The sequence below is a fragment of the Prionailurus bengalensis genome, chromosome D3, assembly GCF_016509475.1.
Source record: "Prionailurus bengalensis isolate Pbe53 chromosome D3, Fcat_Pben_1.1_paternal_pri, whole genome shotgun sequence".
Lineage (NCBI taxonomy): Eukaryota > Metazoa > Chordata > Mammalia > Carnivora > Felidae > Prionailurus > Prionailurus bengalensis.
In genome coordinates this window covers 23,492,944-23,518,068 of record NC_057356.1, presented here as the reverse complement: position 1 = coordinate 23,518,068, position 25,125 = coordinate 23,492,944, and the positions used below count along the sequence as shown (strand labels likewise).

The 25,125-nt window shown below is 45.4% G+C and overlaps 1 protein-coding gene across 2 annotated transcripts in view; it reads left to right on the top strand.

Moving 5' to 3' along the window:
- The first annotated feature begins 2,664 nt into the window (after positions 1-2,664).
- The window catches only part of KREMEN1 (kringle containing transmembrane protein 1), a 73,058-nt gene continuing 50,597 nt past the window's right edge, over positions 2,665-25,125 (top strand). The window contains exons 1-2 of one of the 2 annotated variants that reach the window (XM_043558024.1): positions 2,665-2,886; positions 24,531-24,693. In XM_043558024.1, the coding sequence (XP_043413959.1) occupies positions 2,790-2,886; positions 24,531-24,693 (260 nt within the window). In that variant the 5' untranslated portion in view covers positions 2,665-2,789. The remainder of the gene's footprint in view (positions 2,887-24,530; positions 24,694-25,125) is intronic. The other variant, XM_043558023.1, reaches the window with a different exon arrangement.

Below are 25,125 nucleotides of genomic sequence, written 5' to 3'. Positions count from 1 at the left end.
CACCTGTGCTGGGCTTTAAGCTACAAAAGAGGGGAGGGAGGCCTGGGGAAGGCTACAGGGATGTTTCTCATAGCAGCCAGTGGGGGCAGGGCCTGGCCCACTATTTTTGAGTTCTGTTGTACAAGCCAGCCTCATGGGTGTGCAACCTGGGTAGGGACACAGTGTCCCCAACCTTAGATGGGCCCCACACTTGATTTAATGCTCTGCTGTAGCCATCTTGAAATTCTTAATCATTTTGAACGAGGAGCCCCTCGTTTTCATTTCTCACGGGGCCCTGCAAATTACATAGCTCATTCTGGTTGTACGCAAGGCTGGTACCCACTCAGCCTGGGGAGCTTTCCTGCAGCATGGCAGGATAGGCTGAAGCTACTATCATGAGGCATAAATCCCCAGACTTGGCCACATAAACCTTATTTTGAACCTCTTGTCTGCTCCTTCCTATTTCCTCAGAAACCAGGGGGAGATTCCAAAGAACCTCATAAACTGTGTTCTGCTTTGCTAAAATATTTCCCCTCACTCGATTTAAAACAGTCCACAGGGGGCGCCTGGGTGGCTCAGTCGGTTGAGCGTCCGACTTCGGCTCAGGTCAGGATCTCGCGGTCCATGGGTTCGAGCCCCGCGTCAGGCTCTGGGCTGATGGCTCGGAGCCTGGAGCCTGCTTCCGATTCTGTGTCTCCCTCTCTCTCTGCCCCTCCCCCGTTCATGCTCTGTCTCTCTCTGTCTCAAAAATAAATAAATGTTAAAAAAAAAACAAAAACAAAAACAAAAAACAGTCCACAGACCATTCTCCATCAACATCATTTTCTTGTCTCTGTAGTACTTCTTGCTCTCTGAAATTCACATTATTTCTAGGACCAGCTTGTCTGGTTGGTGCTCTGGGTGTGTTCCTCACTGAATATTTGTTGAGTGGAGGAAGGGTCACCTTTATTGTCTGTTTCGGCAGATAGTTTCACCTGCATGTTCTCATATCATTCTCATTCCAGGTGCTCTCCTGCCTGCACCTTTGAAGATGCAAGTTAGAGGTGAAGCATTCTCGGGTCCTGCTGGAGGAGGTGGTTTTGGAGGTAGAAAGGGTCCAAGATGGTGGAGAGGAGAGGGTGAGTTGGGAGACACCAGATGGGATGTGGAGGATGGGAGAGTTGGACATTGGGGGGGGGGGGGGGCGGGTCCCCTCTCTCCAGTGAGGCACCCAGAGGATCCCTGAACTCGGAATGAGGCAGTGAAAACAATGAGTGAACAAGATTCTTCTTGCCGTGGCTCCGGGTCGTGTGGGTGGAGAGGGACCAAGATAGAGAGGCCTCGTGGGAGGTACCTGCGCCTTTGGGGCCGGGTCCAGGAAACAGCCGGGGAGCTGGTTGCGGGGAGGCAGATCCTGGAACTGGACGACCGGGCGCAAGGGCCTCAGTACCTAAGGCGGGCCCAGGAGCCCGCGGGGCGGGGACCGCCCCAACCCCGCTCTGGGCACGGCGAGTCGGCACACGAGGGCAGAAGCTCCCGCTCCCGCCGCCGCGCAGGGCGCAGGCCCGCACTTGCAAGCCCGGGACCGGGGACTTGAAAGCGGCCGGCGCGCCGCCCGGACCTGCCCCGCGGGGCGTCACCGCGGCGCTTTAGGCGGGAGCAGAAGGAAAATCTCTGCTTGGGGGAGTGCGGGGGAGGAGAGAGGCCCGGGACAGACCCAGAGCGCAGCCGGGGGAGACTTTGCGGGCGGGGAGGCAAGGAGCCTGCCACGCGGGGGCCGAGTTTAAGAAAGCCACGAGCTCTCTGAGCCCGTTTCCCAGTCTGTAAGAAAGCATCATTGCCCCATCCACTTCCAGACCCTGTCTGTGTCGGGCGCTTTACTTTCTTCTAGCTCATCTAATCTTGCGAAAGCCTTGTATTATTCCCATTTTGCGGAAGACTGAGGCTCAGACAGAGGAAGAAACTTGCCCCAGTTAACAAAGGATGTGCGATAGGATTCGGAAACAGGGTTCAGTATGCTGCCTCTTTTGTGGCTGCAAGAACTTGGATTGTGGAAGAAACTCAATATTTATTAAGCTCCTTCTGTGCGCGAGTAAAAGTTTCCACGCATTGCCTCATTTAACAGCCGCTTGGAGTATTTGCTATTAACGCCCCCATTTAAGAGATGAAGAAATTGAGGTAAGAGAGCTATTTTTTCCTTTAAACCTGCCCAAGGCCTTACAGGTGACCATGTGGAGGGTGAACCCGAACAGACTGACTCTAGAGCACCCTTTTTTTTTTTTAGCCACTACGCTGAACCAAACAGGGAAAAACGGTTTGCAAACTTCTATTCTGATCATTACCGCTGCGGTCGAGCCCGCGAGTGGGTCACGACCGGAGTGAGGGTGGGGCAAGGCTCATTGGGCGCCTGGCCCACTTCAGCCCTGCCAAAGCCCTGCTTTGGGACTCGGAGGCGGGGCCCCTGGCCCCGCCCTTCACCTGCTGGCCCCGCCCTTCGTTCGGACCAATAAAGTGCCCTGCAGGGGCGGGCCCAGGTGAGGAAGGGGTGCGTGGGCGGGGCCTGGTGCGTGAGTGGCAGGCGCGGCGCGCGCTCCGGGAGGGGAGGGCGTGCGAAGCCGGCTCCGCCCCTCGGGCCTAGCGGCAGAGCCGGGCGGGCCCCGCACAGCCGGGGCGGTGGCGGCGCTGGGGAGAGGGCGGGCCGGGGCGGGGCTGCCGGGTGGCCGGGGCGGGGCCACGCCCGAGCCCCGCGTCCCGCTCCGATGGCCGCCCCCGGCTCCCCGCGCTGCCCCCTCTCCCCCGGGCCGCGCCCCGGGGCCCCGCACTGACGGCCCATGGCGCCGCCCGCCGCCCGCCTCGCCCTGCTCTCCGCCGCCGCGCTCACGCTGGCGGCCCGGCCCGCGCCCAGCCCCGGCCTCGGCCCCGGACCCGGTGAGTGAGCGAGCCCCGGCGCCCGCCCTGCGCCGAGCTCGCCCGAGGGGCGACGCGGGCCGGCCCGCCTGGGGGGGCCCAACCCGTAGCTCCCACCTCCCGGGACTCCTTCTCCCAGCCCCTCAGCGACGCCCCCCCGGACGGGGCGGTCCTAGCCCCAGGACCCGAGACTCCCCCTCAGGCCCCTCGGTGACGCCCCCCGGGCCGGGGCGCCCTGTCTGCCCCAGTACCTATTCTAGGGATCCCTTTGCCAAGCTCCTCAGCGACGCCTCCCGGGCTGGCAAGTCTCCCCAGCCTGAGGACCCGGGACCCCCTGCTCAAGTTCCTCAGCGTCTCCCCTCGGGCCGGGATGCCCCCTCTGCCCCAGCACCTCTGGGATCCCGCCCCGTCTCTCAGTGGCGTACCCTCCCTCGAGACGCTACACCCCCTCCCCAAGGGCCTCAGCGACACCCCCGGGCCAGGATCCCTTCGCGAGACCCACGACGACGCCCCCCGCGTCCCCAGCCCTCGTGTGCCTCCCGGCTCAGGAGCGGGTGCGGAGGCGAGCCGAGCGGGCGCCCAGCCCCTCTGCCAGGTCCCCGGCTGCGCCCGCCTGCCCAGCACTGTACTTTCTGCCTCTCGAGGAGTCGAGTTGATTTGCCTGCCCTGCAAGAGGCAGGTCCGAGGCTCGGGACGACCCGCTGTACCCAGCCGGGACGCCCCCTCCTTACCTCCGGGGCCGCTTGAGCTTCCCCAAACTCAGGTGCGGGCCTAGCTTGGTGAGGGGAAGGAAGGGGTGATGGGAAACCTCCCCTACAGATCTTAGGGTGCTTATCCCGAGGGTGCAGTGCAGAGCCCCTTGTCCCAGGTAATCCCACACTTTAAACAGTCACCCACTCCCAGGCCAAGGCTAAGGCCAGGGCTTCCCGAGGTGGGGCCCTGGACTAGGATGGAAGCGGGGACTTTGCTTAGCTTCCATCCACACCCTTCTTCGCAGAACTCTCTCCAAGTTGAAGAGCAGGCACGAGGGCGTTGTCTGGCCTGGTTACATTTCTCTGCAGGTTGTTTGGGTGTTGAGAGTTGGGCATTCGTGAAAGGGACGGGAAGGGTTCATTACAGGTTTGCCGGAGTAGGAAAACCGGCTAAGGGTTCTCCACCCAAAGTCGCAGACTGTGTTGCTGGAATGACAGGAGTTTGTTGCTGAAAGAAAACTCAGTTGCTTTGTTTACCTACCAGCTTGGATTAGTGAAAAAAAAAAGGGGGGGGGGAGGGAGGTGGTAGAACTTGGTATTGTCACTTACTGTGTGATTTTGGGCCATGACTCTGCTCTCAGAACCTCAGTTTCCTCATCTGTAAAGGAGAGATAATGAGAACTCCCTTTGCCTGATGTGGTAACACCCACATACAGAAGGCAGTCAATAAACATATTTTAATAATACTTTTTATAGTGCTTCACAGTTCACCAAGTGCTAGACACCTCATTTGCCCTGAGAATGCTATGAGCTTCCAGTCTGGCTAAGCCCTGTAAAAGGCAAAGCTTGGCTTTAGATCAATAGAAAGGGGTCTCCAAGTACTGTTAACTTTCGGCTCAGGAAGTGGTTTCTGAGTGATCGGCAGCTTTGTTGGGGGCTTCTGCAAAAACTGCTACAGAAGTTTGATCTCTTCTGCTATTTGCCGTATGAGAAGAATGAAGGAGGATCTTTCCGAGAGCCAGGATATGTCAACATAACTGTAACCTAGTAACCCCTTAGTTCCACTTTGCCATCTGTGTGTGGTCAGGATTTAATGTCCTCTATGGAGAGAGAGGTATGGGTGGAAATAAACTGGTTCCCCTTCTGGAAAGGGCAGAGTAGTAGCTCTGAAAAGCGTTAAGTGACTCAACTCTGCTTATGTTTGTTAGAAGGTGGCATCCTCTCCTCAGACATCCTTGCTTTGCTAGGAGGGGTCAAATGCAGCAGCTCTTAGGCAGTTTGAACCTGAAACCTTGGTGCGCTTTTATTTAGGAGTGTGAGTTAGAGACAAATAAATAACCATTGTGAGATGATTTATGAGAAGTGGCCCAAGTTCCTGCTCCAGTAAGCCTCACCAGCTCTGTTTCCTACCATCTTGGTATACCAGGGCTTTTGTGCCCTGGTCAGGATTTTCCTCTTTAGTTCCAGAAGCAGTTTTAGGGAGATACCACATGGTCTTCAGCATCACATCCTGTCTCAAGCCTGCTTACTAGTTTCTTAAATCCTTGAGGATATGCCAAACTTGCCATTTTATATTTTTTGATACTGTAATTTTCTCTGAAATTTTGTGGATGGAAAAAAATATTTCAATACTTATATTCTGCACAATTTTGTAATATTTAAATTACTGGTGGTTTGCATTTTTGAATGCTGACTTTATAAAAACAGTTAGCTCATTCCCCATCAATGCTAGTTCTAATTACAGTGTATAACCAACCCCAAATGATCTCCCTTCTCCTCTCCATTCTTCCTTTGAGATTCTCTCCCTTCCTTCACAACTGATAAGGGCAGAAGTTGATGGTGGAATCTAGACTTTCCTTTCTAGGAGGAAGGTAGCCAGGGCCCTAGGGCTAATGAGCTCTCTGAAGTGGGCTCCCATTTGGAATTTACTGACCTGCAGGGGAGAGCCTAGAGGTAGGAAAAGTAGAGAAGGCTGGGCGGAATTGTGCTACCTCAGCTTTCCACCTAAGGCCAACTACCTGCTTGGCTGTTTCACTGCCTTTGGGGGCTGTCAGGTGTGCATCCACAGAGCTTCTCAACTCAGGTTACATTTGCTGTGAATACCTTATGATGCTCATTCTCCTCTAAATCCTCATCTGGCATTCATCCTGTTAGCCAGTAGTATGTCTTGCTGTAGAACCTGTAAGTTCAGTGAACAGTGACTGCTTCATACAGTATAGAGCCCTGTCCCTCTTAGGGACTTCATTAATGTTAGTTTACCTGAATGCAACACAGGGGCTGATAGGAGTGAAGAGGACTAACATGCTTTCATGTCGACTCATTATTTTTATGCTCTGAGTATTTTAAGAAACACAAACCTGTCAAAATTGACCTGATATCAAAGAACTCTGGTGTTTCTATGAAAATTTGTTTGGGCTCCTAGACAAAGATATTTCTGTGTTTGAGATATGCGGCGGTGTGCCTGGGTGGCTCAGTTGGTTGAATGTCCGACTCTTGATTTCAGCTCAAGTCATGATCTCATGGTTTGTTCGTGGGTTCAAGCCCCATGTCAGGCTCCACGATGACAGTGCAGAGCCTGCTTGGGATTCGCTCGCTCTCTCTCGCTCTCTCTCTCTCTCTCTCTCTCTCAAAATAAATAAATAAATAACTTAAAAAATAAAAATAAAGAAATTAATGTTTGAGATATGCAATGAGACCTTTTATAAATCTGAAAGCACAAAGAAGTTCCATTTAGGCTCACTACTAATAAACAACAAGTTGGTGTACTTAATATAGACATTATTGATAATATCACTATTTAGCATAGTTAAAGCAACAGCAATAAATGATGAAGATAAAATATATTGCTTTAGATACCTTTACAATATACAGATTAGGGATTTTTGGTGATGGGCAATGTAACATCTTTAGTTTAGAATTTGGGGGCCTCTAATGCCATCTGAGGGCCTAGGTCAGATGTTAGCAGACATTTTTTTTTAATTTTAAAAAATGTTTTTATTTATTTTTGAGAGAGAGAGACTGACTGAGCACAAGCAGGGGTGGGGCAGAGAGACAGGGAGACACAGAATCCGAAGCAGGCTTCAGGCTCTGAGCTGTCAGCACAGAGCCCGACAGAGGGCTTAAACTCGTGAACCATGAGATCATGACCTGAGCTGAAGTTGGAAGCTTAACTGACTGAGCCACCCAGGTGCTCCATTTTTTTTTTTTTTTTTTTTTTTCTTGAGAGAGAAAGAGCATGCATGAGCTGGGAAGAGGGAGAGAGAGAGAGAATCCCAAGCACGCTCCACACTTAGTGCAGAGCCTGATGCAGGGCGCAGTCCTACAACCCTGAGATCTTGACCTGAGCCGAAATCAAGAGTCAGATGTTCAACCAACTGAGCCACCCAGGTGCCCCAGCAGACATTTTTTGTAAAGGGCAGTAAATAATTTGGGCTTTGTGGGCTCTGTACCGTCTCTGTTGCAATTACTCCACTCTGACTTTGTAGGGCAAAAGCAGCCAGAGACAAATATAAATGAATGGGCATGGCTATATTCTAATAAAACTTTAGGGACACTGAAATTTGAAAATTTCATATAATTTTTATGTGTCACAAAATACTATTCATTTTTTTAAAAGGTTATTTGTTTATTTATTTTGACGGGGGAGCGGGGAGAGAGAACATGTGCAGGAGCAGGTGAGTGACAAAGAGAGAGGGAAAGAGAATCTCGAGCAGGCGCGGCTTGAACTCACAAACCATGAGATCATGACCTGAGCCGGAATCAAGAGTCGGTCGCTTAACCGAGCCACCCAGGTGCCCCCAGAATATCGTTCTTTTGATTGTTTTCAATCATTTAAAATTTTAAAAACCATTCTTAGCTCATGGGCTATACAAAGTCAGGGAGTGGGCCAGATTGGGCCCAAGGCTATACTTGGCTAAGTCCTACTCAAGGTCCATGTGTATTGATTTTTTTCCAGTGTTCACTGGTCTGGAAAGGTGAAAAGGAGGCTTGATTTTGGTGAAAAAATGAACCATTTTCCTTTTACTATTAACTAATTTTAAGAGACATACAGTAGAAATGATTAAAATGGTAAATTTTATGTATATTTAACCACAATTTTTTTAAAAAGCTACATGAGGGGAAGTTCATGCACATACATTTGGATCTTTAATAATGCTTTAAAAAATGCCTTAAGAAGAAATTCAGTATGGTTCAGTGTGTGCTACATACAGAAAATAGTGTCTGCCTTGGAACTGGCCCATGTTTGTTCAACTATGCAGATGTTGCTTGGAGCAAACGGTTGAGAGATCTGTTTCTCAGAGGAAAGCCCAGGCAGCAGGTGGCACCAGCCTGAGACACAGAAAAACAGCCAGAAAAAAAAAAAAAAAAAAAAGGAGACGAGGAAGAAGAAAACAAACTTCTATCACTTTCCTAAACAATTGAATTTTATTTTCATGGTTCTGTCCTCATTTTTAAAGTGGCCTTTAAAACACAACAATGTGCTTAGCATGGCTGATTATTTTGTTTTAATTAAAACATTTTTGAAAAACAAAGTGAAGCATTCAAACATACCAAGTTGATTGTGTTTGTACTGTGGAACAGTTAATGCAAAACACTTGAGAGAGGCCGGAAGTTTGGATCTGTAGCTTTTGCCGAAGTTTTTGCCTCCTGAATTAGGATAACAGAGGAGGAAATGAATGTGTCCCATAGAAAACTACCTATGGAGGTTTTGAGGTGAGATCTCCCCAAGCCCCCTGATGCCACTTGGCAAGTTGGTTTCTGGCTGGCTCACTGTGCGGGGCCCCTGAGTGGGGCAGAACAATGACTGACATTCCTTCCATATTCAGTTTGACCTTGAGAGTCCAGCTGGAACCCGGATGTGTTAGTCCAGAACGAGCAGCCCTAGTTCACTCTGTTTTTTCCCTCTCTCTGTGGTCTTTAGTATTGTCTTCTCAAGACGACAGTGGCTTCTTCCCCAGACCTCACCTCTGAGACATTATCCTGGATTCCGACTGAACAGAGAAAGGAGAGAGGCCATTGTAGAAATGTCAGAAGGGTGTTCATACTTCTCAAAAATAGCCACTATATAGAAGTTTGCTTCTCCTCCTCCAAGGAAATCCCCTGCTCCCTACTCCTCCCACCCGCTTTTAATCTTCTTTCTAGGAAAACACCTTCCCTAGCCTGGACTTGGAACAGTTTTTTTGGTGTGTGTGTGTGTGTGTGTGTGTGTGTTATGATTTTATTTTTAAGTAACCTCTACACCCAACGTGGGGCTTGAACTTACAACCTTGAGATTCGAGTTGCAAGCTCCACCAACTGAGCCAGCCAGGCACCCTGACCTTGTAAGTTTGAAGACAAATGAAGTTGGGTGCTGGGAAGCATCTCTCACAGACAAAAGATTTTAGGCCATCTGACATGCAAGGTTGCCTTTATTCCTCTCAATTATAACAGGACCTTCTAGGGGCTGCTCCTCTGCTAGGCCCAGCCTCCAGTTTCTCTTGCCACTGATTTAATCCTTGGCAAGTTGCCAAAGCATTAAACTTTTATTGTTCAATTTACCACAAGGGCGGGCCCTGCTTCTAGTGGGCTGGGGAGCCTGCAGCCGCTTCCAAACCCCAGTGTCACACCACATTAGCAACTTCAGACTTTGAGGACGGGATTTCTTTCAGTTTGGTTAGATTCTTGGTTAGAACCAGAGCAGTATACTCACACTCAAAGTTTGAAAGCTAGGAAATAGTAAAAACTGCATAAGCAACTTTTAAAGACGATCCAAAATGGTTGCAGCATCAGCATGTACAACTCACTCTGCATGGTTTCTTCATGCCTTCCAAGCAGATAGGTTAAATGGCTGTCCGTGTTCCTTGGTGGCCTAAAGTTGCGTGAAAACATGGCGACCAAGCAGTCCTCTTCTACGATGGTAGCGATCCTTAACCAGTGCCATCACAGTATGTAAATTACTTGCTGCTGTTCAATCTATAAAAATTCATCTTCAAAGATGATTATTGGGCTGGTAAAAATATTTTTAATAATGACCACAGAAGCCATATTTGTTTTTCTTTGATGTTCTTCCGAAGACTCTTCTGGTTTTAATCAGATTGTTCCCACATAAAATACAGTGGAAATCTACAATAATAAAATCCCTATTCCTATGTCTATGGGGAAATAAACAGGATGGGGACTGTCCTTTTAAGGGGCTTTCCCCTTCCCTTTCCCCAGACTCAAAGCCTCTATTACTGGTGGGTGTTTTGGCATCAGTTAAGGGCCTTCAATCCTTCCCTCCCTCCATGTTTTGCTCTTTCATTAAAGTGTTTCTGTTGTCTAATTATATCCTTTCAATCAAATTAGAGACTGCAGCATCTGGTGAGGGCCGTAACTGCCGCCATCTGCACCTCGTATATACAGGCCTTTTCAGCTGAGAATCACTCAACTTCCAAATGGCAGGAAGAGATTTGGAAAAAGTTTAGTTGGAAGGGAGGTTAACTTAAAAGGAACGTCTTCAAAGGCTGTGTACGACGCCCTGCTTGCTGTGATGTGCGCACTGCCATGCAGAGCTTCATTGGCTTGGCTCACCAAAGATTCTTCTCTAGCACTTGTGGCAGATGAGGGGTTTTTGATTGTCTTAGCTGAAATGACTAGGCCTCTCATCCTTATTACGGGCTTGAGGGCATCCAGGGCAAGCTGAGAATTTTTCCCTTGAGAAGAATCTTTTGTTATGTGACCACTGGTTAATGGATATGACACTTTCTGTTTATTTGACCATTTCTTCTAATTCAGTGGTTTCAACTGGAGGAGATTTTGCCCCCAGGGGACATTTGGCAATATCTGGAAACATTTTTGATTGTCATAACTCAGGGTGGGGTGGGGTAGAGTATGCTACTGGCATCTAGCGGGTGGAAGCCAGGGATGCTGCTAAAATAAACACCCTACAATGCACGGGATGGCCCCGCCAATGAATTATTTGACTCCAAATGTTAATAGTGCTAAGGTTGAGAAACCCCATCCTAATTGTGTTATTCTTTTGTCCTTCCCTTCACTGTGGCCTAGGAGGAGGCAATTCTGATCAACATTTTGTTGATTACTCTTAAGAAAGTAGATTCTCGGGGCGCCTGGGTGGCTTGGTCGGTTAAGCGTCTGACTTCAGCTCCGGTCATGATCTCACAGTCCATGATTTCAAGCCCCACGTCGGGCTCTGTGCTGACAGCTCAGAGCCTGGAGCCTGTTTCAGATTCTGTGTCTCCCTCTCTCTCTGCTCCTCCCCTGTTCATGCTCTGTCTCTCTGTCTCAAAAATAAATAAACATTAAAAAAAAATTAGGGGCGCCTGGGTGGCGCAGTCGGTTAAGCGTCCGACTTCAGCCAGGTCACGATCTCGCGGTCCGTGAGTTTGAGCCCCGCGTCAGGCTCTGGGCTGATGGGTCAGAGCCTGGAGCCTGTTTCCGATTCTGTGTCTCCCTCTCTCTCTGCCCCTCCCCCGTTCATGCTCTGTCTCTCTCTGTCCCAAAAATAAATAAACGTTGAAAAAAAAAATTAAAAAAGAAAAAAGAAAAAAAAGAAAAAAAAAGAAAGTAGATTCTTCATTATCCATATCTGAGGTCCATATGCATTTCTGTGGACAGTGTTTTGGAAACCTAAATGGAGTAAGGTCATCTGAGATTCACCATGTTTCTACTCTCTAGAGGAATATCGCCAGATTAAATACAGGGCATTCAGTTAAATGTGAATGTCAGATAAACAATGAATAATTTCTTTTGCATAAATCTGTCTCATACAGTATTTGGGAATACTTACCTTAAAAAAGTACTTTGATCAGTCGTTTATCTGCCATTCAAATTTAACTGGGCATCCTGTATTTTCATTTGCTGAATATGGCAACCCTGCTATAGCTCTGTGAAACTTTATACCTTTGACTATGAAATCAATCTGTTGGTCACTGTCTACCCTTATTGCTGTGGCTGGCCTAGACATGACAGCTTCTGCTTGTGTTTGTTTATAAATTAGTGCTACACTGAGTCTTTCCTTCTGCCCAAAACTGTCTCCCTGGCTAGAGCTTCTGAAGCTTGTCACTTGAATCATATTTTTACCTTGGGACCAACTAACAAGTGCCTATCAAATGCCTACTGTTTGTATGCCCAGCATCTCTGACTAGGACTCAGGCCTGTGCCAATTCATAAAAGACGACCACTTTGTTGCTTTGGGTTTTATTTTAAAGATGTGCTCTAGGGCTGGGTGTTACATGTAAGTGAGGAATCACTACTCCTGAAATCAATGTCACACTCTATGTTAACTAACTAGAATTTAAATAAAATTTTGGAAAAGAAAAAAAAAATAATAAAAAAGTTATGCTTTAGGGACATGCTGTGGACCTGCTCATTAGCTCCCCACTCAAGAACTCTTATTTGACCATCCCATATCAACCAAGGGAAGCTGAATAGCCCATAGCCTGGCTTCCATGGAGCGTTGGCTGCCCTCCAGGACTCCATTATAGGGGAACTTTCTTGCCATCTGAAATTAAAAATAGGGCACAGGCAATACTGATGAAACTTGTCCAGAAGCTGGATTATATCAGTTTGTTTTATCTCCTTTTATACTGATTGAGAGCTTCAGACAGTGTAAAATAGGGTTGGTCGAGAGATGGGGAGGCGAAGTGGATTTGTGCCAGGTGTCTCCTGCTTAAAGCAAACTCAGAATATAAAATGTATGTTTTCATTACAAAGGCAGTTGATTATTCCCTATTACATGGCTTCACCATAGAGTTCCTTTAAATAGCAGATTCCTCTGGCTTAAATAGCAAGTATTTGATTTTCAAGTACTTGATTTTACCTAAACTTTCCTGGAACTTCTCATATTCTCATAAGTCATCACGAGGTAAGTCATGATTCCTCACCAACTTATGGTGAGGAAACCAGGGCACTCAATATGTCTGTAATGCATTTTCCCCCCAGGTCCCCCATATACCTGCTTCCCTTATTCAGCTAACATTCGCCAGTCATGTTCTGAGGGGTCTGTACTTGTTGCAGATACAAAGATGAGATGCACAAGAAACTCACGGGCTAGTGGAAGCGGGACCAGGTGCTTCTTAAGCAATTACAGTTCAAGGTGATAAAGTCTGACCAGGCTGTGGGACTTGTTTTAGAGCTCCCAGTTTCTATAGGAGTATAGTGCTATCTATTCTAGACATGACCTTTCAAATAGTGTTCCATCTTTTTATCTTGTTTTTGTTTCTTTTAAAGTTGATTTATAAGGCGCTAAGTTATTTTCCATCAGAGAACTGGATTTTGAATTTTAAAACATCTTAAGATTTAAAATATCTTAAGCATAAGTGAAAACTAGTCTAGCATGAGATTTCATTTCAAGATTGAAGTAGATCCATTTGTATTCAAAGATTAACTCAAGAGAGGTACACGATCACCAAAGCAATAGAATATGTGCTGGTAGTGTTGGCAGTAGAATCCATGGTTAATTCGTGGAGCTAAAGTTCTTCTGACGGTTGACTTCTGTCTGAATGAGTCCATTCTTTCACTGAGGGTTGGCTTCATCTCTCTGTGTATGTGATAGAGCTAGATTCTTTCTCAAAAACTATTTTTTGGTCTTCAATTTGATTATTGTATGCATTTTTAATATCCTGAATGATAAATACAAATTCCTTGAGCACTGTGTATTCATGGTGACTGTTTCTGGCAGAAACACAAGTCCTTCAGAGTGGCAACCGTGGCACATTTTCCAGTGGGCCCTGCCTGGGTAGGAGTAGAGCATATTCAAGATGAGAGCCAGATGGGAAAAGAGTGGTACCCAACCAGCACTGCATTCTGGGTTGTTTTCCAAAGTTTTATACAACAAATAATAAGGACTCCCCTCTGAAGTGTTTTCCTGGGTCTTCTGAACTTGAACCTCTGGTCCTATGCTTATGGTAGGTTCAATTTTCTTGGAATAGTCTTAAACAATTAAATATTTCATCTGTTAATAAAGATGAAGAAACTGGAGATTCAAATAGAAGACCTCAAGCGCCCTTCCAAAAGTATAAATTCTTTAGTTAAAATAACTTTGAGAGGCATGACTTTTTCTTCCATTACTGTTTTTAAGGACACTGTTTCCTTGAATAAAAAGAAAGATCTAAAACATTTTTGAATAAAAAGCTACTGATAACTTTAAGAACATTAGAATCATTTTTTTTAGAGTGATTACTTTTATAGTAATTCCACTTTGGTCAAAAGTATAGCTTGTTCTGTGATCATTTCAACTGTTAATACATAGCCCAAGAACATGATCTGTGAATGTCGATCTTAATTTTAGATGACTGAATTTACAGCTGATTGAGTTTGTTTACAGCTCTTAAAAAGAAACTAAGGTAGATTAATTATAAAAACAACATGTGTTCAAGGTATCCTTTAACGAATTTTGATTATGGGAAATTGAGAACACATGCAAACATAGATGAATGTAAGGAAATCCCATATATCCATGTCCCGGCTTCAGTGAATATCAGCCATGGCCAGTATTATTTCATTTGTACTGGCTTCGTCTCCCCAACTAGATTATTTTGTAACAAATCTCAGATATATCATCTCATCCATAAGCATTTCAGTAAGTATCTCCAAATGATAAGAACTCTTGGGGCACCTGGGTGGCTCAGTTGGTTAAGCGTCTGACTTGGGCTCAGGTCATGATCTTGTGAGTTTGAGCCCCATGTCGGGCTCTGTGCTGACAGTTCAGAGCCTGGAGCCTGGAGCCTGCTTCGGATTCTGTGTCTCCCTCTCTTCTGCCCCTCCCCCACTCCCTCCCTCCCTCTCTCTCTCTCTCTCTCTCTCCTTCAAAACTAAATAAACATTGAAAAAAAAACCACACATAACTATTGACTTCAGCTCAGGTCATGATCTCTCTGTCAGGAGATCGAACCCCGCATCAGATTCTCTCTCTCTCCTTTCTGTCTCTCAAATAAATGAATAAATAAATAAATAATTAAAATTCTTTTAAAAAACACAGTACCATTACCATCATCACACTTAGAAAAACTAACAATTCCTTAATATCATCAAATACCCTGTTGGTAATCAATGTTCCAATTCCCCTGGTTGTCTCTTGGGTTGTTTTACTGTTCAACTCAGGATCTAAGCATGGTACAGTTAGGTGATATGACAAGAGTTTCTATTAACCTATAGGATTCCCTCTTTCTCTTTTTTCCTTGTTATTTATTTATTGATGATGTAGTTTTGTTTAAACAAAAAGGATGCTTAATGCTTAAGTACCTCTCTGATAGATTCAGGGCCCACATGGGAGTTGAATTTTGTTGTTGTTGTTTTTGTTTTTTGTTTTTTGTTTTTTGTTTTTACCATAGAATTGTCACTTCCATTAGAGAAACGTGTAGAATTAGAGGGTCTGATTTATTTTATTTTTATAAGATTTTTAAACATTTTTTAAAGATTTTATTTATTTATTTTTTTATTAAATTTTTAAAAAATGTTTTATTTATTTTTTGAGAAATAGAGAGAGGCAGAGAGAGAGGGAGATGCAGAATCCAAAGCAGGCTTTAGGCTCTGAGCTGTCAGCACAGAGCCCAGTGCAGGACTCGAACTCACAAAGTCGGATGCTTAACCAACTGAGCCACCCAGGTGCCCCTGAAGATTTTATTTTTAAGTAACCTCCACATCCAATGTGGGACTCGAATTTACAACCCTGAGATCAAGAGTTGCATGCTCTCCTGACTGAGACAGCCAGGTGTCCCAGATTAAAAAATTTTGTTCATGTTTTTAGTTTATTTTTGAGAGAGAGAGACTGTGTGTGTGTGTGTGTGAATGGGGGTGGGGCAGAGAGAGAGGGAGACACAGAATCTGAAGCAGGCTCCAGGCTCTGAGCTGTGGGCACAGAGCCTGACTTGGGGCTCGAACTCATAGACTGTGAGATCATGACCTGAACTGAAGTTAATGCTCAACCAACTGAGCCACCCAGGTGCCCAGGTGTCCCAGATTTAGAGAGTTTTAAGCTTGGAAGAGATTTTGAGCCATCAACACTCAAGTCATCCCAGACTTTTGAACATCATCCCAGACTTTTGAACTTCATCATCCCAGACTTTTGAACTTCAGTTTCATTATGATAGAGTCTTGATATTTGAGTTTAGAGTGAAGGGCCATTGAGACTATCTGTCTCAAAACCCATTGTTTCACGGGTGAAGAAACAGAGGTCTCAAGTGTCCAGGTGATTTGCTCAAACCACATAGTGTCAGCTAGTTATCTGGTATGCTTTCCTCTTTATTCCAGTGATTTCCCATATGTACTATGTATACAGAAAATTATCCTGTCTCTAGTCTAGATCTGATAACCTACCTCCATGTGATCGTGGGAATCACCTCTCTTACCTCAGCCATGTCAGGGTAGGAACATGTTGGAAATCACTGCCTTCCCACAGTCATGTGTCTCTGAAGACTTCCTCTTTACTTCAGGGTTCTGCACAGCTGAAATAAACATTCCTATAGCACTTCTGAGTGTGTGCAAAAATCCGTTTTTCCCAAGAGCATGCGCTTTGAAGATGTATCCACAAATTCCCACTGGATACCGATCTGTACCAGAAACCCAGCAGAGTAGGTGTATTGAGCAGACATTTGGCAACACTGTTGTATTGCTCTCTAAATGGGAGCTTTTTCCACCTCAGCCTTGTATTTCTAGAATTCTACCCACTTAACCAAATTTTAGAGATATCTTTAAAGGAACAGAAGATATTCCCGTTGGAAAATGTTTTCTGCTGTCTTATTTTAAGACATAAAATAATCGAATTTAGTGTTTATTGACTCATGTTGATTCCAAACTCGGTCAAACTCAGCTGAATTCTTCCAACATAGGATCACTAGAGATGCTGAGTGGTCCTACATAGAACAGACATTTAACTTTGATGGATTAAAAACAGTGACTCCCATAAATATCATGGATAGAGATCCAACTAGTAATTTTACCAGAAAACTAGGAATATTCTGGACTCAGTATGAGAAAAAATTTTCTATTTCTCAATAGTATGGCTTCAGACAAATAGTGTAATTAGCAATTGACCTAGTTATAGAGCCTCATTGAGAACACAATCTTCAACTTTATTAAATCTCGTCAAAGAATAGAATGTCTTTTAGATTAACTGCTGTTTTCCTGCCTCTATCTCATATATGTCAAGTTTTAATTATTTTAAAAGAACATCTCATGGTTTTGAACATGAACTTTAAAAATGCTGTGCATATACAAGCTGGCAGAGTTCAGTTGGCTGGGACTTTATTAACTTGGCATTTTCCTCGTTTATAATACATACAGATATTGAGTTATATGATTCATTAGAACATATAAATAAAGATGTGTTTCATCACACAGTTGAAATTTTGATTAAGAAAAATCTATTTGTGGGGCACCTGGGTGCCTCAGTCAATTAAACTCTTGATTTTGGCTCAGGTCATGATCTCATAGTTCCCAAGATCAAGCCCTATGTCCAGGTCTGTGCTGACAGCATGGAGCTTGCTTGGGATTCTGTGTCTCTCCTTCTCTCTGTGCCTCTCCCCTGCTTGTGCTCATGCATTCTCTTTCTTTCTCTTCAAATAAACATTAAAAAAATCTATTTGCTACATTATACCTTTTTTTAAAACTTTTTTTTAAGTTTATTTATTTTGAGGGGGGGGAAGGGGCAGAGAGAGAGGGAAGGAGAGAATCCCAAGCAGGCTCCTTGCTGTCAGCGCAGAGCCCAATGTGGGGCTCAAACTCATGAATCATGAGATTGTGACCTAAGCTGAAGTCAAGAGTACGACGCTTAACCTACTGAGCCACCCAGGTGCCCCTTTTCTTACCTCTTATTCTTTTTTTTTTTTTTAATGTTTTATTTTTGAGAGAGACACAGATTGTGAGCAGGGGAGAGAGACAGAGACACAGACTCCAAAGTAGGCTCCAGACTCTGACCCCAGAGCCCAGCACAGAGCCCAATGAGGGACCTGAACCCATGAGCTGTGAGATCATGATCTAAGCCCAAGTTGGACGTGTAAACTCCTGAGCCACCCAGGTGCCCTATTTTTTTTTAATTAAAAAAAAAGTGTTCATTTTGTGAGGCACCTGGGTGGCTCAGTTGGTTAAGTGTCCAACTCTTGGTTTCAGCTCAGGTCATGATCTCACAGTTTGGTGGGGTTCAAGCCCCACATTGGGCTCTGTGCTAATAGCACAGAGCCTGTTTGGCATTCTCTCTCTCCTTCTCTCTCTCTCCCTCTCTCTGCCCCTCCCCCACTGTCTCTCTCAAAAAAGAAACATTAAAAAACTTTTTTTTTAATGTTTATTTTTTATTTATTTTGAGAAGAGAGAGAGAGGGGTAGAGGACATGCACAAGTGGGAGAGGGGCAGAGAGAGAGGGAAAGAGAGAATCCCAAGCAGGTTCTGCACTGTCAGCACAGAGCCCAACACGGGGCTCAATCTCATGACTGTGAGATCATGACCTGAGCTTTTTATCTCTTATTCATTGAATGTTTGGATTCAACACAGGACTCACATCACATATATTTTCTATGCTGATGGCAGCCTGATAACATTAAACAGAATTATAATAGGATGATGTTCCTCTCATGTTATATTGCCTTGCATGGGTAATTAATATAGGTTGTTATTATTATTATTATTATTTTAAATAGACTTCATGCCCAGCATGGAGCCCAATGTGGGGTTTGAACTCAAACTGACATTAAGACCTGAGCTCAGGGCCCCCTGGGTTGCTCAGTCAGTTGAGCATCAGACTCTTGATTTTGGCTAAAGTCATGATCCCAGAGTCACATTCTAGCCTGCTTAAGATTCTCTCTCTCCCCCCTTCTGCCTCTCTCCCCCACCCATACTCTCTCTCTCTTTAAAAAAAAAAAAAAAAGACCTGAGCTGTGGGTTGAATGCTTAACCGACTGAGCCACCAGGCATCCCTATAGATAATTATTTTTCTGGACCAGAATGAAATATGTGATCATCATGGTCTCAAATTTATAATAAAATTTGATTATTTAAAAAAACTTTATAATTATGTTGTAATAACTTATTGGATACCTACTGTGTGCTAGGCATTTTACTTGTACGTCCTCCAATTCTTCCAGTTGCCCTGAGCCCTAATCCCCCATTTTACAAGTGAGGAAACTGAGGCTCAAAGTGTTTAGCTGAGTGCCTGTAGCTTGTAAACCATAGGCTGAAGGCTGGCTTCAGACCCTAATGTATGATTTCCATACCATACCACATTGTTAATAGAAAGTTTCTGTGCAGAATGGTATTTGATTTAAACTATTTCATAACCCTTGAAATTAAATACTCAAGCCTATAAATTTCTGTGTGTGTGTGTGTGTGTGTGTGTGTGTGTGTGTGTGTGTATTCTGTAGATATCACTTATTTCAGGGTACTTAGAGTTAATGGAACTTGGGGCTGCATAGAAGGGCTTCAGGAATTCCATGAACACTTCTGAAATTGTCAATGTTGTATATATAGTATTTGTCTATGGAGCGGGTCCCCATCTTTCAAGGATTCCCCAAGAGGTAGACTGAGAACTGTAATGTGGAAAATATTTTGGGGGGTGTATTTCTATGTCTTCTACAGCTCATGCCTGTCAATTATTGAAATCTCCAAGTACTTTTTACATATACCGTGTGAATATGTGAGATCCTATGGATTTTGAGGTATAAAAATCAAAGTTTAGAATGTATATGGCATCAGGTCTTCTCTTTATGCCCAACACTTCAGAATTCCAGGCATAACAAACAATAGCTTTATGGGAGAAGGCTCCAGTTTGCTTTAATTAGCAATGAAGGAGTACTGAGCTCTCAACCAAACGTGGGGCCTTGCCCACAGATCTTACTATCACTTCATAGCATAGCAGGTCCTACAGAAAATAGCCAGTTGCCACAAAATCATGCGCTCAAGATTCTCAGCCAAGGATTTGATCATCCTAATGTGATTCCACTTATCTCAAGGAAATTTCAATAAAATTAGCATCTCCAATTTTTCAAATAAATGTCATATGCCATACTTTGGAGGATTTTGATGACAGGGGAAAAGATAAGGAATTAGCAACTTAGAAAAGTGGAATTAATGCTCTGGGTGCTTTGATGCCAGCCTTATGGAGGAAGTTTTCTGCTGTATTACTAAATTTCTGTCAGGCTTATGTTTCACATCAGGGCTATTTCCATTCAATCCCCAACACAAAATATTTGGAGTTTTCTGGTGGAGAGATCGAGTCAAACAGATGAATTCTGTGAGGTGATTGGGATCTAGCCAGAGAAGATGAGGAAATGAGGTTTCCTCTGTTCAGTTTGTTATTCCTTCCCTCTCAAATCACCTTCCTTGACTTCTGAGACCCACACACTTTCTTAGCTTTTCTCCCACCTCTCAGGCTGCACTTTCTCACTCATCAGCGCCAGGCCCTCCTCTTTCCAAGCCTGAAATGTTGCAGGACCCCAGGGCTCAGCCCAAATATCTTCTGTCTCCACACACAGTAATCCTGTTCCCTCCACGCATCCATGCTGTTACTGCCACATTTCTAGCCCCATCCTCGCTCGGCCTCTTTCCTCAGCTCCAGGCTCACTGAGCCATCTGCTTACTGTATATCTCCACCCAGACTCAACTGATCCACAGCCAAACCCTGGGTTCCACCCAAGGTGCTCTGCGCTTCTTGGGTCCTCCCCATTGTAGGAAATGGCTTCTCCATTCAGGCCCCCATCCTTGGAGTTATACCCCACTCCTCTTTCTCTCAGACCCTGTATTCAAACCCCAGCAAATACCTTTGGCTTTGCCTTCAAAGTACATCCAGAATCTGGCCACTTCTTACCACCTTTCGGCTGCCAGCCTGTCTTTCTGCTGTAACCACCTGACTAATGTTTCCTGGCTGAGTTCCTACCTCTCCAAAGTTCTTCCCCCACCCAGCAGCTAGACAGTTGCATTAAAAGGTAAGTCAGATCATGTCATTTCTCTACTCAGAACCCTCCACTGGCTTCCCCCCACACTTAGAACAAAGGCCAAAATCTGATTCATATAAGGCTCGAGACCTTGTGTGTCCTGGCTTTACCTGCCTGCTTTCCTCCTCTTCACTTCCCACCCATTCACCCTAATCCAGGTTAAAGGAGCTGCCTTTGAGTTCCCCATACCTGCCCGGCATGTCAGGGGCCTGCAGGGGTCTTCTCTTTGCTGTGCCCACTGTCAGTAATGATCTTCCCACATTGTTTACATGGTTCTGTTTCCTCCTTTTGACCAATGCCTCCTCCACTCCAGGCCTTTTCTGGCCCAACCTCTCTAAGAGAGAACCCCCACCATCCGGTCTCCATCCCCTTACTCCATTTTTCCTTATAGCCCTCCTCACTACCTGATGTGAATTTGACTAGTTTTTCATGAACGTGGCTTCCCTGTGTGTGCACGGGTGTGCATGGGTGTGCACAGGCTCTGTGACTGCCCAATGTTCCCCAGTATAGCCCCAGTGCTGTGAACAGTGCCAGACACATAGTAAGTACTAAATAAGTATTTGTTGAATGGATTGATTAATGATATCCTAGACATGAGATCTCTCACCATTGTTCATTCCCTTTCACTGAGTGCATAAATATACCGCTGTGATATGTGGAAATGTCATGTGATATTTTATTTTTTATTGGCTTAAACCATTTCTTGCTTATCTAGCCAAAGCTTATATCAGTTTCAAGCAGTAGAAATTAAGGGAGGAGGGGTCCTCCTTCCTTACCCACTCTGATGTTCTGATGAAATCAAGATGTGATATCACCTTAATCCAGAATGCTCAAGTTTGTTCTTCTTGGTTTTTTTCCACAATTGAAATGCACTGGGCAAATCTGGGGGGGGGGGGGGGATCATAAAATGTGGTACACTGCCTCAGTTTCCCTAATGTAACTGAGAATAAGATTAGGTCTAGGAGAAACAGACTGAAGCAAACAAGCCTGCACTTTGCCATTCCTTCTCTCAGATGCCACCTCATCCCCATTCATGTGGACTGACAGATGTGGAGAGCTGCCACATTCTTTTGTGTTACAAATCAAGTCATCTGAGCCTCTGGGAACGCTGACCCCACCATCCTGCAGGTTGCTGTCTATTGCTAAGGCCTTCCAATGGTTGGCCTGACTTTCTGGCTCCTAGGCCACTCCTCAACCACTTGTGGTAGGAGTAAAAGATGTATTAGCACATTGCAATTAAAATGCTAGCAATTGACAAAAGATTGGCTTGATGCTCTTGGAATCATCCAGTATAGTGGTTCCCAAGCCAAATTACTTAACAGAAGCACCTAGGCAGCTTTTTAGAAATACAAGTTCCCAGGTCCCATTCTAACCCTGGGGTTAGGATAGGGTTTGATGTACACACACACACACACACACACACACACACACACACACAGTCCCTCTTTCCCTGTCTAGCAGATTATACATATTCCTAGTGATAATAAATGCTATGAAGCAAATGGACAAAGAGCAGAAAACAAGGAGTGGAGATGGGGGGGACAGGTTTTCTGAGGTAACATTTAGTCTGCAGTGGGAGGTGTTAAGGGAAGAACATTTTGGGCAGGAAATGGCATGGTACATTTACAGAATTAAAAGCAGGCCAATGTGGCAGGAGCACAGCAAGTGACTAGAAGAGCTCGGAGTACAGTGAGAGGGAAGGCCTGGGGCCACATCACTGAGGCTTTGCAGGCAAGGATGAAGGGTTTGGGTTTTGTTTCCAGTGCTCACATTTTCCTGGGCACTTTGAGCACCTGTGCGGAGAATGGATTGCAGGAATACAGAAGTGGAAGCTGTGAGTCCTGAATGAAGCTGTGCTGTCCTCTGATGGTGAAGGGCCTAAGGGGTGGCACCCCAGATGGAGAGGAGAGGGCACTTTCAGGGTGTACATTTAAGAAAGTCAACAGCATTTGGTGATGAATGGGAAGTGGGGTGAGGGGGAGGATAGAGAAAACAAGGATGGCCTGAGGGGGCTCCAGTAGAGGCCTTGTAGGGGGTGGTTGAGTGCCCCAGTTGCCCCATCTTGTAAAGTAGGATATTGAGGGACCTCCCCAGAGGGTTGGTGGGGAGTTGATATTTGTAAAGCACTTAGAGCAGAGCTTGGCACACAGTAAAACACTATGTAAGCATTAGTGGTGCTGTGGATGACGGTGATTCGTCCAAGGTCGCACAGCTGGCCAACAGCAGGTCCAGGACAAGAAGCCAGGGCTTAGCCTCTCGGTTTAATGTGTTTTATGCCACACTGAACTGCCTTCTTCAATTACCTTTGAACATTTGTTTTGTTTTTAATGTTTATTTATTTTTGAGAGAGAGAGCAGAAGCAGAGGAGGGGCAGAGAGAGAGAGAGAGAGAATCCAAAGCAGGCTCTGTGCTGTCAGTGCAAAGCCTGACACGGGGCTTGAATCCACCAACCATGGGATCATGACCTGAGCCAAAGTCGGACGCTCAACCAACTGAGTCACCTAGGCACCCCTACCTGATGAGTCGCCCTTACCGTAATATATGAATGTCATGCCAAACGTGATAAATTGTTATGACGTTCTGTATGGCCTGGGATTCCAGGTTATTTTGGCTGTCCATAAAACCATGCTATTCCAGACAAGACACAGAGCCCAGATAGTAGGAGGAAGGGGGTACAGGCAGAGAGATGGTCTGTGGATAGATTTTAAATATAAAAAGAAGTATCTTCTAGGGGTGCCTGGGTGGCTCAGTCAGTTGAGTGTCCGACTTTGGCTCAGGTCATGATCTTGCAGTCTGTGAGTTCAAGTCCCATGTTGGGCTCTGTGCTGACAGCTCAGAGCCTGGAGCCTGCTTCGGATTCCGTGTTGCCCTCTCTCTCTGCCCCTCCCCCACTTGTGCTCTGTCTCTCTCTTAAAAAAATAAATAAACATTAAAAATAAAATAAAAAAGCATCTTCTAGAATGTAGATGTGCTCATGTTGTTCACGTGCTTAGACTGAAGTAGGCGCATGCACTTCACCAGGAGGCAGCACTAAGAGCCCTTCATACCGGAAGTTATAGGTCAGTGCATGCCAGGGGAAGGAAAGAAAGACAGCTGAGAATGTCAGTGTAACTCCCCCAGATCGTCAGGTTCCTGGTGAGACATCTTCAAGAAGTGTTTGAAGTACTTCTATCTGTCAGTTTCAACTAAATTAATTTTTAAAAATTGCTGTTTATACTGTGCCTTTCCCATGAATCTCTGTGAATTTAATGCATGCAATATGTGGGGGGAAATCCTATCAGCCTCAGTTCCCATCCCCCCAAAGTCTGAGAAGCAGATTTTAGAAGCACATTGTTGCACCTGCAAGGATTTTGTCATTTTATTAACTGGACCTGAGACGATGTTCAGTGTGTCTTGTAGGGAGGAATTTCAGAAAGAGGTGAGAGAAAAATGCCAACTTGGCCTCTGCTCGCTCCCTCCTGTTGACTATTCTGTTGCATCTCTATCTCAAACAGCATGGGAAGGACTGTTCTTCATTACCAGGGAATGTGAGTCATTCCCAGACTTGTGTGATTGGGATTCCAAAGCGTTGCTGTATCCGATGGTCTTATTAAATCCAAGTGTCAGTGCAGCCTTTCAGACTGTAGGGGAGAGCTCAGTTACAGCTGGTGACCTGGTTCTAGTTACCACACAGAGACACTGGCGAGACCAGTGACCCCCTCCGAGCACCCAGAATTCCTTGTGATGGCTGTTGCCAACAGTTCCCAGATTTGGGGGTTTCCTGGTTCACTTCATGGGCTTCAATACGTTTCACCTCCGTGTTTATATCCTAGTTGGGATCTGTATACTTTAGGGGAAAAGTATCTGTAAAGTGTCTGTAGACAAGCTATTGCCAAGACTAGCCTAGCATTTGGAGGGGACTGCATTTCAGATTTACTCAGCCCTAGCGATGTTAACTTCATGGTGTCCAGGATCTAGCAAGACACTATCCATTTCCAGCTGGGTCCAAACAAAACAAATAAAACATCAACCAGAGAGGGAGGAAACTGTGGATGTTGCCAGAAAATTAGTTTGCTCTGTCTTTTCTTTCTCCTAGAATGTTTCACAGCCAATGGTGCAGATTATAGGGGAACGCAGAATTGGACGGCACTGCAAGGCGGGAAGCCATGCCTGTTCTGGAACGAGACTTTCCAGCATCCATACAACACTCTGAAATACCCCAATGGGGAGGGGGGCCTAGGCGAGCATAACTATTGCAGGTAAGATGGGGCCACAGAGTGCTTTAAAAAAAAAAATCTTTGGCCTTCTTTTCCAGTCCCTTCCAGCCTAGCTCACAGCTATGGAAAGCTTCTTTGTCTCCTTTTGGTTAACTCAGAAGGCCTTTCTTATTACTCTTTTAAAAATCCTCTTTTTGGGGCACCTGGGTGGCTCATTTGGTTGGGCATCTGACTTCAGCTCAGGTCGTGATGTCACAGGTTCGTGAGTTTGAGCCCCACATCAGGCTCGCTGCTGTCAGCCTGGCAGAGCAGAGCCCGCTTAGGATCCTCTGTCCTCCTCTCTCTGCCCCTCCCCCATTTCCACTCTCCCCAAAATAAATGAATACTAAAAAAAAAAATCTTCCTCCCACACCTTGCATGTGTATATGCACACGTGCACATGTGCATGTGCGTGCGTGCACACAAACACACACA